This window comes from Zonotrichia leucophrys, chromosome 5, assembly GCF_028769735.1.
Source record: "Zonotrichia leucophrys gambelii isolate GWCS_2022_RI chromosome 5, RI_Zleu_2.0, whole genome shotgun sequence".
NCBI lineage: Eukaryota > Metazoa > Chordata > Aves > Passeriformes > Passerellidae > Zonotrichia > Zonotrichia leucophrys.
In genome coordinates this window covers 39029226-39043425 of record NC_088175.1, presented here as the reverse complement: position 1 = coordinate 39043425, position 14200 = coordinate 39029226, and the positions used below count along the sequence as shown (strand labels likewise).

The 14200-nt window shown below is 40.3% G+C and overlaps 1 protein-coding gene across 3 annotated transcripts in view; it reads left to right on the top strand.

Moving 5' to 3' along the window:
* Positions 1-14200, top strand: part of LRP5 (LDL receptor related protein 5) — a 125231-nt gene that overhangs the window by 109675 nt on the left and 1356 nt on the right. For all 3 annotated transcript variants that reach the window (XM_064714694.1, XM_064714695.1, XM_064714696.1), the window contains exons 16-21: positions 1148-1357; positions 3477-3602; positions 6498-6734; positions 7288-7398; positions 10052-10288; positions 11549-11688. In XM_064714694.1, coding sequence (XP_064570764.1) covers positions 1148-1357; positions 3477-3602; positions 6498-6734; positions 7288-7398; positions 10052-10288; positions 11549-11688 — 1061 coding nt within the window. The remainder of the gene's footprint in view (positions 1-1147; positions 1358-3476; positions 3603-6497; positions 6735-7287; positions 7399-10051; positions 10289-11548; positions 11689-14200) is intronic.

Here is a 14200-nt window from a genome sequence, read left to right as displayed (position 1 = left end):
TTCATGACCCTCCTCTGGAGCTGTTCTAGCAGCAAAACTAATAGAACCTGCTCATGCTTGGCTGAGCTCTGCATAATTTATGCAGCAAATTAGTTGGGTTCAGTTCTCATTGCACTTTTATTATGTGGATTCTATAATCTCATTTTGTGTAGATACTAAAAACTTACATTTTTTATATACAAGCAGACATAAGTTCATAGTTCCAAAATTAATTATGAGAGCAGAAGCAGCACCAAGTTATGATTTTGTTTTAAATTTTAATTTTTTTAATCAAGTATATCCAATTACACAGGCATATACAGGGTCAGAATGGTTTCAGTGAATTAATAGAATAATTTGGAATATCTTCACCCTAGAAAAGAATAATAAAAGCAAAAAGTAAATGACTCCAAGTGTAGGGCAGTATGCAGTAGAAGACTGCGTAAGAAGATGCAAGTAATTAAAGTGAAAACTGATAAAAAATGCATTTTTACTTGACCTCTTTTTTACTCACTGGTTTAAAGCAGATTTTCACACATTTTTATAAAGCAGAGAGCCTGAGCATTTGACAGTGTTCCTATTTAGGAGCATATTGAGTCATTTAAAGTTTGAGTTTTCTGGTGGGTTACTAAATAAAAAAAGTTGGGTTTTTTTTTAAAGAGCTTTTCTTTTTTGATGATACATCTGTGGTTGTCACATAGGCTGGGAGAAGGTTTGGTACTTGCCTCTTGCTTTGCATGATGAGTATGTTCTATTTGAGTAATGGCAGTGAAACTAAAGTGGTTGTATTTCACTCTCACTTATATATTCCAGAAAAAATGTCCAGCTCCATGTGAGAGTGCACTGTGAAACCTTTGGCCCAAGAGCTGAGTCTGTATCAGCGCTTTTGGGAGTGCTCACAGCTGCACACCACAGAGATGTCAGTGTGGGGCTGTGCAGGGATGAGCTGGGTTTCACGTTGTATCTGCTTGCCCTCCAGACGTGGCACTGGTAGCTTTTATCTGAGATGACACTGAACAAGCAGAGACAGATGAAGTCAGCGACCTTGTAACTCACTGTCTCCAAGGTTTGGTTTGGTTTTAGCTGAGGTGTTGCTTTGTGATGTTTTTTTAAAGAATAAGTTAGAAGTTGACTGGTGTAAAACTATGTTTGTTTTTGTTGGTCTCAGGTGCCAACCGCGTGACGCTGGAGGACTCCAACATTCTTCAGCCCATGGGACTCACCGTGCTGGGGAATCACCTGTATTGGATTGATCGTCAGCAGCAGATGATTGAGAGAGTGGAGAAAGTGAATGGGTACAAAAGGACAAGAATTCAAGGCAGGATTGCTCACCTAACGGGCATTCATGCTGTGGAGGAGCTGGATATGGAAGAATTCTGTGAGTTTCAGTATCTGATGTCTTGGTCATTGTATCTCAAAGTCCTCATCCAGCTGGATGTTGTAATAATGTTGCCCATGGGCTTCAAATAAGCCATGGAATGCTTTCAACTTCACCAGTCAGGGTTGCAGGAGAGGAGGAAAAACAAATTTCTCCTTCTTGTCGAGGGGGGCCTATTGCTGCCCAGCTAGAACCTGCGGTATCACGGCGTGGAGTTACCTGCTTTGTGCAAGCTCACATGACACTGAATTCAGTCTAAAACCTATTTAAAATTCTGACTGTTAATTTTCTAAGTACAGTCAACTAATAGTATTGGATAAAATCTAATAAGAACCAAAAGGGTTGTACTTGCCTTGTCTCTGGGTGCTTCAGACTCCCATGTAAAGGTATGTCTGCTTTGGCTCAGCGCAGTGGATGATGTGAAAGCCTGCAGTGAGGGAGGCAAAATGGGGAGGAAGCTCCTACAATGAGTTGGAGATAGGGAATTTTTCTCCCAGCAGAGGTGGAGCACTTTAGGTGCTCACATCTGAAAGAGGTCATGCATACAGGATTTTCTTTTTCTGGAGTAGTGGTCCAAATTACTGTGGTTTGGTGGAGAGTGCAGAAACCTCTTCAAGCAGTCGCTTCTCAAAGTGACAACCTACAGCTCCTCCTGCCTAACAGGATTGTAAAAGAGAATACAAAATCACAAACAAAATGTGGGAGACAGAGGTCTCTGTTGCCTGTGATGAGTGGTCTTATAAAGGGAGGGTACACTGCCGTATAATGCTTTAATTCTCAGAAGAAATTATTCAACTCACAACAAACACTCTACGTGTCACATGCATTAGTGTCTGGGATGGCTGGAAGTATTTTTGAACTTGTGTATGTGGGTAAGCTGTTACAAATCAGGTAACATAAAGCATTTAAACTGTAGTGGATTCTATGGGGTAATCATGACCCAGAGGTTCTTTCTTTCTTTCACAAGACCCAGCTCTTCTTCTTCTGTGCCACTTCACACATTTCACATATATTGGTATATTTCAAAGGTAATACTGACTGAAGGAAAAAGATTTTGTTTCATTATCAGCAGTGTTAAAAAAGAAATTTGCTTTTTGCTCATGTGTTTATGATAGGGAAAAGGAATCCTCTTTTGCAGCTGAAAAATTTCTACATAGATGATTTCTGTTACAACAGGGGAGTAAATATACATAGGCACATGCAGGTATATATGCATGCATTTCTGTGAGCAACTCATGCCTGAAACACTGTATAAACTTATTAATTTCTTAAAGCTAGAAAGCAGACTGCTGAGAAGCCTGGACAGCTGGAAAACAAGTTTGGCAGAAAAATTATGATATCTGTACAATTTCTTCCCCATGTAAATTCTTGGTGCTGAGCAGTAGGAAAGAATGCACTGTTCAGCAGCATCACAAATAACAGAAGCTGTAGCACCACAGATTGCTGCAGCAGATGCTCAGCTATCAGCCTGAATAAGCAGGCAAGAGACTGAGTCTTCTGACTCCTTTGGGCTAGGGTCCTCAGATAGTGACCTCCCATCTCTGTGCCTGTTTCTTATCCACCTAATGTTCATTAGAAAATTGTTCTTTTAGGACCTCTCAGGGTAACTGATGAGGAACACAAACATGTACCTTCCCGTCTTTAAACAAAGACATAACATTGTTTCTTGATGCCTACCCTAGAAATGCGGGGAGGGATCTAGGTAAGACGTAAATGCAGCCTTCCCAAAACTGCCTTTTCAGTTCTCTTCACCTCAGCTCCCAAATTCTTTTTAGAAGTTTTTGAAAGGTCTCCATATGATAGAATCTTAGAATGGTTTGGATTGGAAGGCACCTTTTGAAGGTCATCCAGTTCCAACCCCCTGCAAGGGGCTGGGACATCTTCAACTTAATCAGGTTCCTCTGTTACTATGACTGGGGGAAATTTTGTCCTTATGAAGTAATAAATCAGCTTTCAAGCATTGAACTGAAAAATCCTGCATGTATCTTCCTAATAATTTGTAGTGAAATCTTGGTTACTCAGACAGAAGTGGTTTGTGAGTAGCTTTTGATTTTGCCCTATTGAGGAATAGTTATAATTTGTTTTATGCTACATAATATTATTTTGTGTGTTTCACCAGCTGTGCATCCATGCTCCCGTGACAATGGTGGGTGTTCACACATCTGCATTGCCAAAGGGGATGGAACTCCAAGATGTTCATGCCCTGAGCACCTTGTGCTTCTGCAGAATCTCTTAACATGTGGAGGTGAGTTATATTTAACAGCACTGCTACTCAATTTGTATCAAAAATGTGGTGGCTTACGTTGCATTCCAACCCAAAATGTGGATTTACAGTTTTTCTGTATATGTTGTGCTGCATTGTGTGTTAAATTAGTCTTTGGTAGTTCTACCAGATGTTTTCTGCTTGAGGTTTTGGGCACATGTGACTTCTCATTGAGCTGAATATTTTTCTTTGGCCGTAAAATACTTGCATCTTCTACTGAGATTTTTATAATTGTATGATGTGACAGGTTTATGCTTTTAACAAGTGTTTATACGATGATGTTACAGTGCATCAACCTGTGAAAACCTAGCAGCAGAAATCGTTCCTGTGATTCCCAGAGTATGAGACTCCAGTCTTTGAAATTAATTTGGCCTTGTAATGTGAAACACAGTACTGGCTACTATCAAATGCAGGCTCTATTGAGATTCTTTTTAATTAGGGTAGCTCTCTTCTTTCCACGAGGTAGACTTTTCCTTTAGTCTTCCCTTTTACCATCCTAGTATTTTTGAAAACTGTTAACATTACACTTGCAGAGGGAATTTAAAACAAAACATTGTTTCTTTTTGGGAGGCATTATACCTTAACTTGTTTGGCTCTGTTAGTCCTTTTGACTTCTCATGTATTTATTTTGGTGTGGATTTCATTTTCTGGCTGAACTCTGAACTCCCATGGGACAGTCATTTCCATGATAAACTGTTTTCTTTCCCATGACCACAACAAGTTATGTGGCTTTAGAGTAGTGGTGGTTACATGGGGAGGGCAGGGTGGATCAATCTAATTATACTTCTTGCTGTAGTGTTGTTGCACAACGTGGACAGTGAGTGAGTCTCACATTCCACTCCTTTGGGGCTTCAGTTATAAATCTAAAAATTCAGGGGCCTCCATTTCAGTGTCTTTTTTTTTTATTCTAATCTTCCACTAAGCCTGCAGTTTTTAACCCATCTTGTCTGGCCTAGTAACAGCCACTACTCAGTGTTTCAAAATAGCTTAGTTGGCTGGAGAGCATTTGTCCATGTTCTGGACATCCTTACGAATGCTTTTGTCAAGTTTTTTAATGCAAGCTTGTTCTTGCCAAGTGCAACCACAGTGCAACATTAAATGTACCTTTAAATGCAGTAGTGATCTGTCTGTTGAATTATACAAACAGCACACTTGCATCAAAATATAATTCACCTTAATGTGTGTGTCTGGCATCTTTATCTTATCTACAGCTGTCAGGTCACTGGCTACATTTGTAATTCTCATATTCCTCCTCCAAATAATAATAAATTAGGAGCTTTAAAAAAATAATAATTTTTTCAAGACGCAAGCACATTTTGATTTTTATTTGCATTTTGTTTTTCAAGCTCTTGATTGCACTTTTGTCTCATTCTTGAATTTTTTCTCCCTAATGAAGAAAGGACAGCAGCACTTTATAAACTGTTTTCATGTAATTCTAGAATTTTTAGCACCACCCTCAGGAGAAAAAATACTCATACAGCTAAGAAACTTTCCTTATGCTGGGCTCTTTGTGAAGTTCCTGAGCCTGAATCTTAAGAAAAGCCCACTGGGCTTCCAGAGGAGTGTTACCATCAGTGCCAGAGTGCACCTCTAGCTTGGTCATATTGTTGTTATAGGTAGGGTATGATGTGGTTCTCTCTTAATCCAAGTGGTGAATATCTGCTCAGAGCATTACTGGGCAACAGCAGCTGTGGGGAGGAGTGGCTGCCTCTGCTAAATGGTGTCATCATGTCACGGGGTTTGACACAGCAACTTTTCAAATTAGTGGAAATGTATGTGATTGCTGCAGGGCTGTTTTGAGATGGCCCCACTTTTTGACTGTAACTAATTGCTACTGACAACAACTGAGTGGATTTTCATTAATAACAATAGTGGAAAATTGTGGGCTAACTTGTTGTATGTAAGAATTTGGAGCATTTTTTTGCAACAGATCCTTGACCTGGATTGTGTTTGTCTCCTGACATTCTGAAGAAAGCAGTTGTGGATGCCTTTTAAGAGCATAATTGTTGCATCTCTATATGGGTTGTAGCTGCTGTCTAATACTATCAGTGCCTCACTGCAGCTTGAACAACAGTATGGACATGAAAAGGAGTCATACCAGAGTCTTGGGGTCCATGAAAAGTCAAACTTGAAGGAAGTCCCAGCACAAGTTAAAGTGGTCTGTGTCTGTAGTGAGAGAATATAAGATTAGGGCAGGTCTGCCGTGCTCCTTACACTGCTCTCTGAACCTTCACTGACCTGCAGCCTGGAGACTTTCGAGCAACAGTGCTTAGTTTAATGTTTACTAGTCCTATAAAGATTTTTTTTTTCTCCATTCATATTTTTCAATTCATAGCTGACTCAGAAATATTTTTGAAAAAACCCTGGAAAAATAATGAAACAGATATTGTAGAAGCTACATGTTGTATGTTTTAGATGTATTCATTGCCAATTAACTCAATGTGTCAGGTTTTTTAATGAAGAATTGGTCCAGCCTAATATAATTGCAGGGATTGGAATTGTTTAGAATCTGGTTTGCAATCAGAAATTGAGTATTCTTTTGTATTTACGTATATGACAGTGTCTTCCAAAAGGCGACTGTTAGAGACAAAGCAAATATTTGTAGGGTAAGTGTTTGTAGCTCTTGTCCTTAGTTCAGTGCTTGACTGCTAAAGCAAACTTCTTCTATCATCATGCATCCGATTTTTGTTATGAAGTTGGTAAAATTTCATTCCTTATCCAGAATCATGTTTTCCTCTAAGCTGGAATTTTAGTGTAGTCACAGAAGAACTCTAGGGAAAGAATAAGTTCTTTTCTTGACAAACTTTGTCATCCTTTTACTCTGTTGAAAGGGATAAGGTTGAGTATACAAATCTGATCTGTTTTCTCTTTCTCCAGAACCTCCAACTTGTTCCCCAGACCAGTTTACGTGTGCAACTGGAGAGATTGACTGTATCCCAATGGCATGGAGGTGTGATGGCTTTCCTGAATGTGATGACCAGAGTGATGAAGACAGCTGCCCCATATGCTCTGCATCCCAGTTCCAGTGTGAGAAGGGACAGTGCATTGATGCACACTTGCGGTGTAATGGAGAAATCGACTGTCAAGATAAATCTGATGAAGCAGATTGTGATAGTAAGTCAGTTTTCCTGAACTCATGGTTCTAACATAAGCATCCCTTTAGGATTCTAGCTGTTCTTGAAATGTATTAGATACAAGTCCTTTTTGTCAAGTCAGAAGTTCCTGAATACAGATAAGAAATATAGCAGTTACTTAGCAAGGATATATTATATGTAATATATCTATTTATGTATACATAATATAGATATGGAGTACATAAGGTTTTATAATATGCCACATTACAACATTTTGTTAACGTCAGATGATCAACCGCACTTTTTTAGGTAATATAAGAGATTCTTGCTGATTTGATCTTAGTTTTGCCCCAGCAGGACTGATTTGAGAAAGGATTGGGAGTTACTGGGGCCAGAATTTTATTTTAGCTCCACTGAGTAAGAGGTGTCACAGCAAGGGGCAAGAACCAGCGATACGCAGGCTTGCAGTTTACCTCCAGCAGTGTTCTGGCACCTACATGATCATAATATGAAACTCACTTGTTTCAGTTTTCTCAAGAGGCTGAAATGCTCCTGTGCTGTCAGTACCTGATTTTCCCTTTCTTTCCATGCAGCCATTTGCCTGCCCAACCAGTTCCGCTGTGCAAGCGGGCAGTGCATCCTCCTGAAGCAGCAGTGCGACTCCTTTCCCGACTGCATCGACGGCTCTGACGAGCTCATGTGTGGTGAGAAGGCTTTTCTTGACATGCAGCTGCTGTGTTTGGGCGTGTTCTGCACCCCTGGGCAGAGCCCTGGGCTTTGCAGAGCAATATTCTTTCAGGGAAGAATAGTGCAGAAGAGCCTTCAGAGCTATCCCTAGGGAAGCCTGATTTGACTGTGCTCGGTACCTTGGAACTTGCAGAGCTGCTGCTAAACCCAGAGTGGCTTTTAAAAATGTGCAGCCCTGTTCACTGCAATAACAGGGCCAAGCTGGAGGCTCATTATGTGGAGGAGCTAACATGCAATGAGCAAGTGTCCTCAAGAGACCACAAACTGGTCTCTTACTGTGCAGGTGTGAAAAGAATATATGGAGAGATGTGGATTTTTCTGGAAAAAAATGTAACTTTGAATTCTCATGGCAGTAGGTATATGCAAGTTACAGACGTGCTGATGGCAACTGTTGTGTTAGTCCTTAGAGAGTTACTTTGCAGTCCAAACTGGACAGTAAAATTCATGTACTTTTGCTCTTCTTGCAACTTCTGTTGTTTTGTACTTAGGGTGATTAGGGCATGAAATATTCAGGCAATGCGGCAGATGGAAGGAGCATTTAGAATCACACAAGTGGTTTAGCACAATAGTTGAAACAAAGCATTCTAGAATAAAAGCAGATAGTTGTGGTGCTCTGTCTGTAGCTCATTTTGAACAAATAGCTTGCACTGGGTTTGTGTAGAGAAATGCTGCACTCACATTGCCTATAGGACCAGCTTTAGTTGATTGTGAAGTTTTTAATATCTTAGATTTGTCATGTTTTGAAGCACCAGTTGTCAGAAGCTGTGCCACTGCTGGGATGAGAGGAGGGTTCACCAGGTTTGGTCCAAGGTAGCCTTGTTTCTTCCTTCCATCTTCATTGTGGATACTGCAAGGAAACGTTTATTCATGAGGAAGAATGGTGAAAGGAACCCTAGTTGTGAATAGAAAAAAAGGCAAAAAGAATGGAGACAGAAATTGTTGAAAATTTCAAACTGAACATGCTTCTCCCACATCTTCTTTATCTCTTTAGCTTTCATCCAGTTCCTCCAGTTTCCTGGATAATATAAGAACACTTCCTCTTTTTTTGTTTCCTTTTTCTCCTTCAGTTTCTTCATGCACTTGGCAAACTTTCTTGCTGCCAAGTTAATGCAGCTGTTTCCTGTTTGCACTTTGGGTCCAGTCCTGCAGTTAGGTCTTAACTGGTTTAAATGTGTCTTTATGTAGACATAGGATTGTCTCCTGTGGACCTTTTGGTGGAACAGAGCATTCTGTGGTTTCCCCCTTGACTGAGGGAAAGAACTCAAGTAGGGAATAAAAATGATTGCTACCTTTTAGATAAGCATCTTGCATTCAAAAGAAGCTGGGTTTAACCAAAATGAGAATTGTGTGTTTTCAAATAGCTAATTTGGGAACATGTTTTAATTTTGGCTTTGCTTTTTTTTTGGTATTGTGGCTGAACTAATCTGACTATTTGAAAATTAGGATCTTAGCTGACATAAAAGTTGTCATGCACTGATAAGTGTGAAAAAAAGATAAAAACTTTAAGACAGAAATAAGTTCTAGATGCTGAGCTGTTAAGAGTGTATTCCTAGATCTTTGTATTTCCTTATCTTCCTTCTCTAATTTTCAGTTGTTTTTCATTCCCTTCCACTGAGATTGAAACCAGAACCACTGGAGAAAAATTTTATGAAGTGAAGGCCTGAATCTTATATGAACCCTTGCACTTAAAACTTCAACAAGGGGGAAGAGGTCTATAGTTAGAACAGAGCATGTAAAGTTTGGACAAGTTTATTTTGATTTCTTGACTTGCTGAATATATCTATTATTGTATGTTATAGAATAAAATTATAAATGTGTGAGTCACATGGAAAAAATTGCTTTCCCTGAAGACCATTGCATATGTGAAAAACAGGGAGGTGTCAGGTTTATCTGGCAAGAATTTTGAATGTGTTACCCATAATCAGGGAGAGATGTGAGGTGTAGATTATCTCAAATACTGCAGCACCTTTTATTGTTTAACATTCAGCTACATAAGGGGAAAAAATAATGAGTAGAAAGTATTTGAGACACTTTGGATTGTGTTTTCCTTCCAGTTTATAAGGTAGGGTTTCTTTGAAAGCAAGTAATATTTTAGGAAGAAAATGTATTCGGTTTCAAGAGCTGTATTGGCTAGGAAGACATCCACTGCTTAGTATATACGGTACCTTCCCTACTGGTAAATTTTCTTGATTTTTCATGTTATTGCTAGCCCAAATGGCTTTTGAGAGGGCAATCCTCTCTGATTAAGGACTTAATATTTATGAGTATCCTCCATCTTTGACCCATTGACTTTAGAGGGCAGGAAAGAAAAGGAAACTTTCTATACCTTTGCTCTGTCATTAGAAGTAATCCTGTTACAAGATAAATTGCTCAACAAAAAGAAGAGTACTTTGCTCATACTGCTTTATGGAGGGGAAGAGGAAGCATGAAGTCCTGTGTACTGAATCAGAGTATCTGGAGTCACAGATGCCTGAGTGTGATGCAGATGCTTTTAAGGGCACTGTGAATGGCTGTGTGCTGCCTGATTTGCTGAATGAGCTCCAGGACAGCAGCACGTACACTGCCCCATGTTTAACGGCCGCGTTTCATTTCCTTCTCCTCTCTTTGCAGAAAAATCGAAGCCAGCCTCAGACGAGTCGCAGCCGCACAGCAGTGCTATTGGCCCTGTCATTGGGATAATCCTGTCCCTGTTTGTCATGGGGGGGATGTACTTTGTGTGCCAGCGCGTGGTGTGCCAGCGCTACGCGGGGCCCAACAGCCCCTTCCCGCACGAGTACGTCAGCGGCACCCCGCACGTGCCCCTCAATTTCATCGCTCCGGGCAGCTCTCAGCACGGCACCTTCACTGGTAAGGGTGCTTGCATCCCATCAGCACCGTTCCATTGTCTGCGTTTGGAGTTTTACACAGGATAAAGGCTGCTGGGTGTGGAGTTTTCAAAGAGCAGATATTAGATGTTGGTCTGCTCGGTGGTTTTGGGATGAATCTGGCATTTGAATCAAGTATGTGAAATCTATTAGCTTTTCTTGCACTTTAATGGCTATGATCGGCTATTCCTGCTTAAATTATGTTACTGTGGTTATCAAGAGGTTTTTGTGGTAGGAGATAAAATTAGAGGATGAAAAAATTGCAGGTGAAATCTTTGCAGGGATGTTTTAAATTGGACTTCACACTAAAGCTTTTCTAATTAAAGCAAGTATCAGTGGTTTTCATCTGTACTTCTGTAGGTGCTAAACCAAGCTGTCATTCTGATTCTCATCCATATTTGTTAGCTTTTTCTAGTCCATATTGTTGTGACAAATTACAACAGCTGAAAATCTTATTATTTATGCTAATTCTTAAGAAAAGACAGGTTTCTAATACCATGGCATTTCCAAGAAGGATATATAATCATGAATGATGATTACAAATACTTACTCTGCTTGTAATAAATATTTCTTGCATTTGAAAAAAAAACTTCTGAAAACTTCCCAGACTGAACTCTTACGTTAGCACTGAATAGTCTGACAGGAAGAAGCTGAAAATTAATTGTCTGAGTTAAGAGTATAATCAAGTAAAACAGACTGGAGAATGATGTCTTCCATTTTCCTCTAACTTAGGTTTCCTTCCTTTTGTCTCTGCTGATTTTCAATTTTTGCTGTGATTATTTTTAACAAAAATTTTGAGTTTTGCGGTTTTTCATTTACTTGCAATTGAATTTTTTGCAATGGAAATGGAAACTTTGTAGGTCTCAAGCTTGGTTTTTTGGGGGGCCTTGTATAATGGGGTTTGTTTTGCAACTGCCTAAGTTTGTTTACTGGAAAATTTCTTCTTTAATTTGGGTGAGCAGTTTGGATCTGCTGTTCTGAAGATTCCTTTCTCAGCAGTGTGACAGTAGATTGTGAGTTCAGTGCTGCAGTGAGTCAGTAGGTGGTCTGAGGGTGAAATGTTTTCTTTACAAAAAGTGTCTGTTCCTGTAATCCTGAAATTTTTACATAAAGCACTCTTCCCAAGGTGTGACAACCATTATCATTGCATGGGTTTGCAAAGCTAGGGATTTGGTTTCTGTTTGGCATTAAGAGATAACACTGTAGTTTATCTAATCTTGTCTTCCTCTCTGTTTCAATGCAGGCATCTCTTGTGGAAAGTCCATGATTAGCTCCATGAGTCTCATGGGAGGAAGCAGTGGTGCCCCTTTGTATGACAGAAACCATGTTACTGGAGCATCTTCAAGCAGCTCATCCAGCACTAAAGCCACTTTCTATCCACAGGTATGTCTGGGAAATACACCAGTGAATTGGGTATCTCCTGCTTCTGAAGAAAGGAAAGGTGAAATTTTGGGCTTACTAAGTAGATGTTAACAACTGTTAACGACTCTTGGGTGTTACTGTTTATGATATCCAGGCCCATTTTGACACTCACAAACTTCACAAAATGGCTTTGTTGTAGTCCATCAGGATTATACAGTGCTCTGTGATGTCCAAAATGTTTTGTTATCAGTGATACTCAGCAGGTTTGTCCCTGGATACTTCTGTTTTTCCCTTGGAGATGCCACCTCCTTTGTTAACTCTGGGCCATGGCCAATGACATTTTTGCACTGCCTAATGCTGCAGGGACACATGGAATAATAAGGCAAGCAAAAATGAAAGGGGACTGGAATACAAATATGTATGAAATAAGCTTGACTTGCTGTTTAGATCAAGTGTAGATTGTAGATTTAGAAAACCAAGTGCATGCACTGGGGGAAAATACTGGTACAGCAGGGTGAGGCAGAGGTTACTTTACTTTTTTTCAGCTATAATTTAGCTCCATTTCTGACTTTTGAGTGTTAAAAGTGACAGAATTCTTGTCCCCATATCACAGTTTCACAAATTCCAACATGTATATTCAGAATGGAAAGAGTCCTCTCTGAATATCTAGGAGAGACTTACAAAGGTTCCTGTTTGCCAGCATATTTTGTCATGAGTTTTCTTTTTCCATTGTGCTTCTGAGCAGTACATCCATTGGATTTTAGGTACACAAAAGAAGCTGCCAGAGTTGATCTGCCAGCTGTGGAGGGGATTTTTGTGTAATATTGAATCAGGAGCCCACACACTGTGTGGGTATACCTGCATTTATGTTTACACGTAAGCTGTTATGGTCTGTGTGGGCATTTTGATTGATGGCATTTTGGCCAGTTACAAAGGTACTTTCTGTCCCTTTAAGAAGGGCAAAAATGAAAAAGAGAGGCTTGTGAGCTTATCTGTTGGTAAGGTAAAATTGGGTACATACCTCTTGCATTGTGAGGCCATCAAGAAGCAGAGGAAGTCAGGAACTCAGCAGCCCTCTTAATTTAGCTTGTCTCATGCATCACCAGTGTCTCTGTAATGTGCTGAACAATTTCATGCTAGACCTGATTGATGTGTCAGTACCATGCTAAAAAGGATGAACTGAAAAAACACTTAAATAAAGCTTGAAAGAGAAAAGAAGCCCAAGAGCTGATCTGCCTGTGTGATTCTATGGGATCTGTGTTGGTCAAAAGATCAACTCTCCCGTTTGACTTCTGGCCAAAGTTAATCTGACTGTTGCTGGGAATTCTTTTTCCACACTTTGCTGTGTCTGCCAGGGCCTGCAGGGATGATACCACTATTTCCTTCATGAAAAGCATGCTGGGTTCTTAGAAGGAAGCTATTGCAAGGGCTTTGTTACATTGAGGTACTGCTTAATCCAAGTGTTTTGGTGAGTTCTGTGTGGTAGCTAATTACCCAGCTTTATGATCATAACCAGAAGGATAGATCTGAGCATCTTCATTTTCTTGGCTTTTTTGGTTTGTTTAACACATCTTAGTGGTACTGAGAGGTGCTTCAGTGAATAGAACCTAGGAAAGAATCGGTGTCAATGAAGTTATGCCATTTACATACCTGAGAATCTGGCTACAGGCGTCCTGGCTGACACTGTTCGCTGTATTTAGTCTCAACATGAAGTGCTACTGATGCAGCTCGCTGTATTTAGTCTCAACATGAAGTGCTACTGATGCAGCTCAGGGTGTCAATAGGAGTGAATCCACAAGTAGCATGCAGTGCTCCTCCAAGGAGGAAGATTTCTGAAAGATGGCCTTGGGGTAGTTACTCATCACGCCCCAGCTGGCAAAGGTTGTCTCCCTTCACATGAATCTGGGGGCAGGGCTTGTCAGTATAAGTAACAGTGAGCTCAGCTCAAAGGCCAGAAATCACTTTGCTGGATGCTGCACAGTGAAGACCCAGACAATGATCTCCACTCAGTGACTTTAGAGTGTTTTTGTGGGAGAGGAGCAGAGGCAGAGGAAGGATGGTCAATGGGGCAGGCCATGAGTTGGCCGAATGCCCAGGGCAGGCAGTGCTCAAGATGTGCACATCAGTAGCAAGGCTCAATCAACAGCAATGATGTAATTTTCCACACTGGAAAAGATAAAGGGCTCTTCTTAGGTTTAGGCCAATGCCTTAATGGCTGTGTCAGAGGTTCAACTTTCTGATGGTGGAAGAATCCTAAATAATTGTGAAGCCTGCTAAACTTTTTCCTGTGTGAAGGCTACCAGTAACCTGTGAGTGTGTTAGCACTCATAGCTGAGCCGTGTGTGTGTATGCTGTCTATATGCACACATAGACAGGCTATAAATATTTTTTAGCTCATAGGCTTTTTGCATTGTGAACTCTGCCAAAATTATATGTTTACAGAACAAGAGTGTAAATGAAGTGTTCAGGGAAGGATGGAGTTTTATTAGTTATAGTAGAGGAACTTGGCTTCCTGACCCTACTATTGACTGGG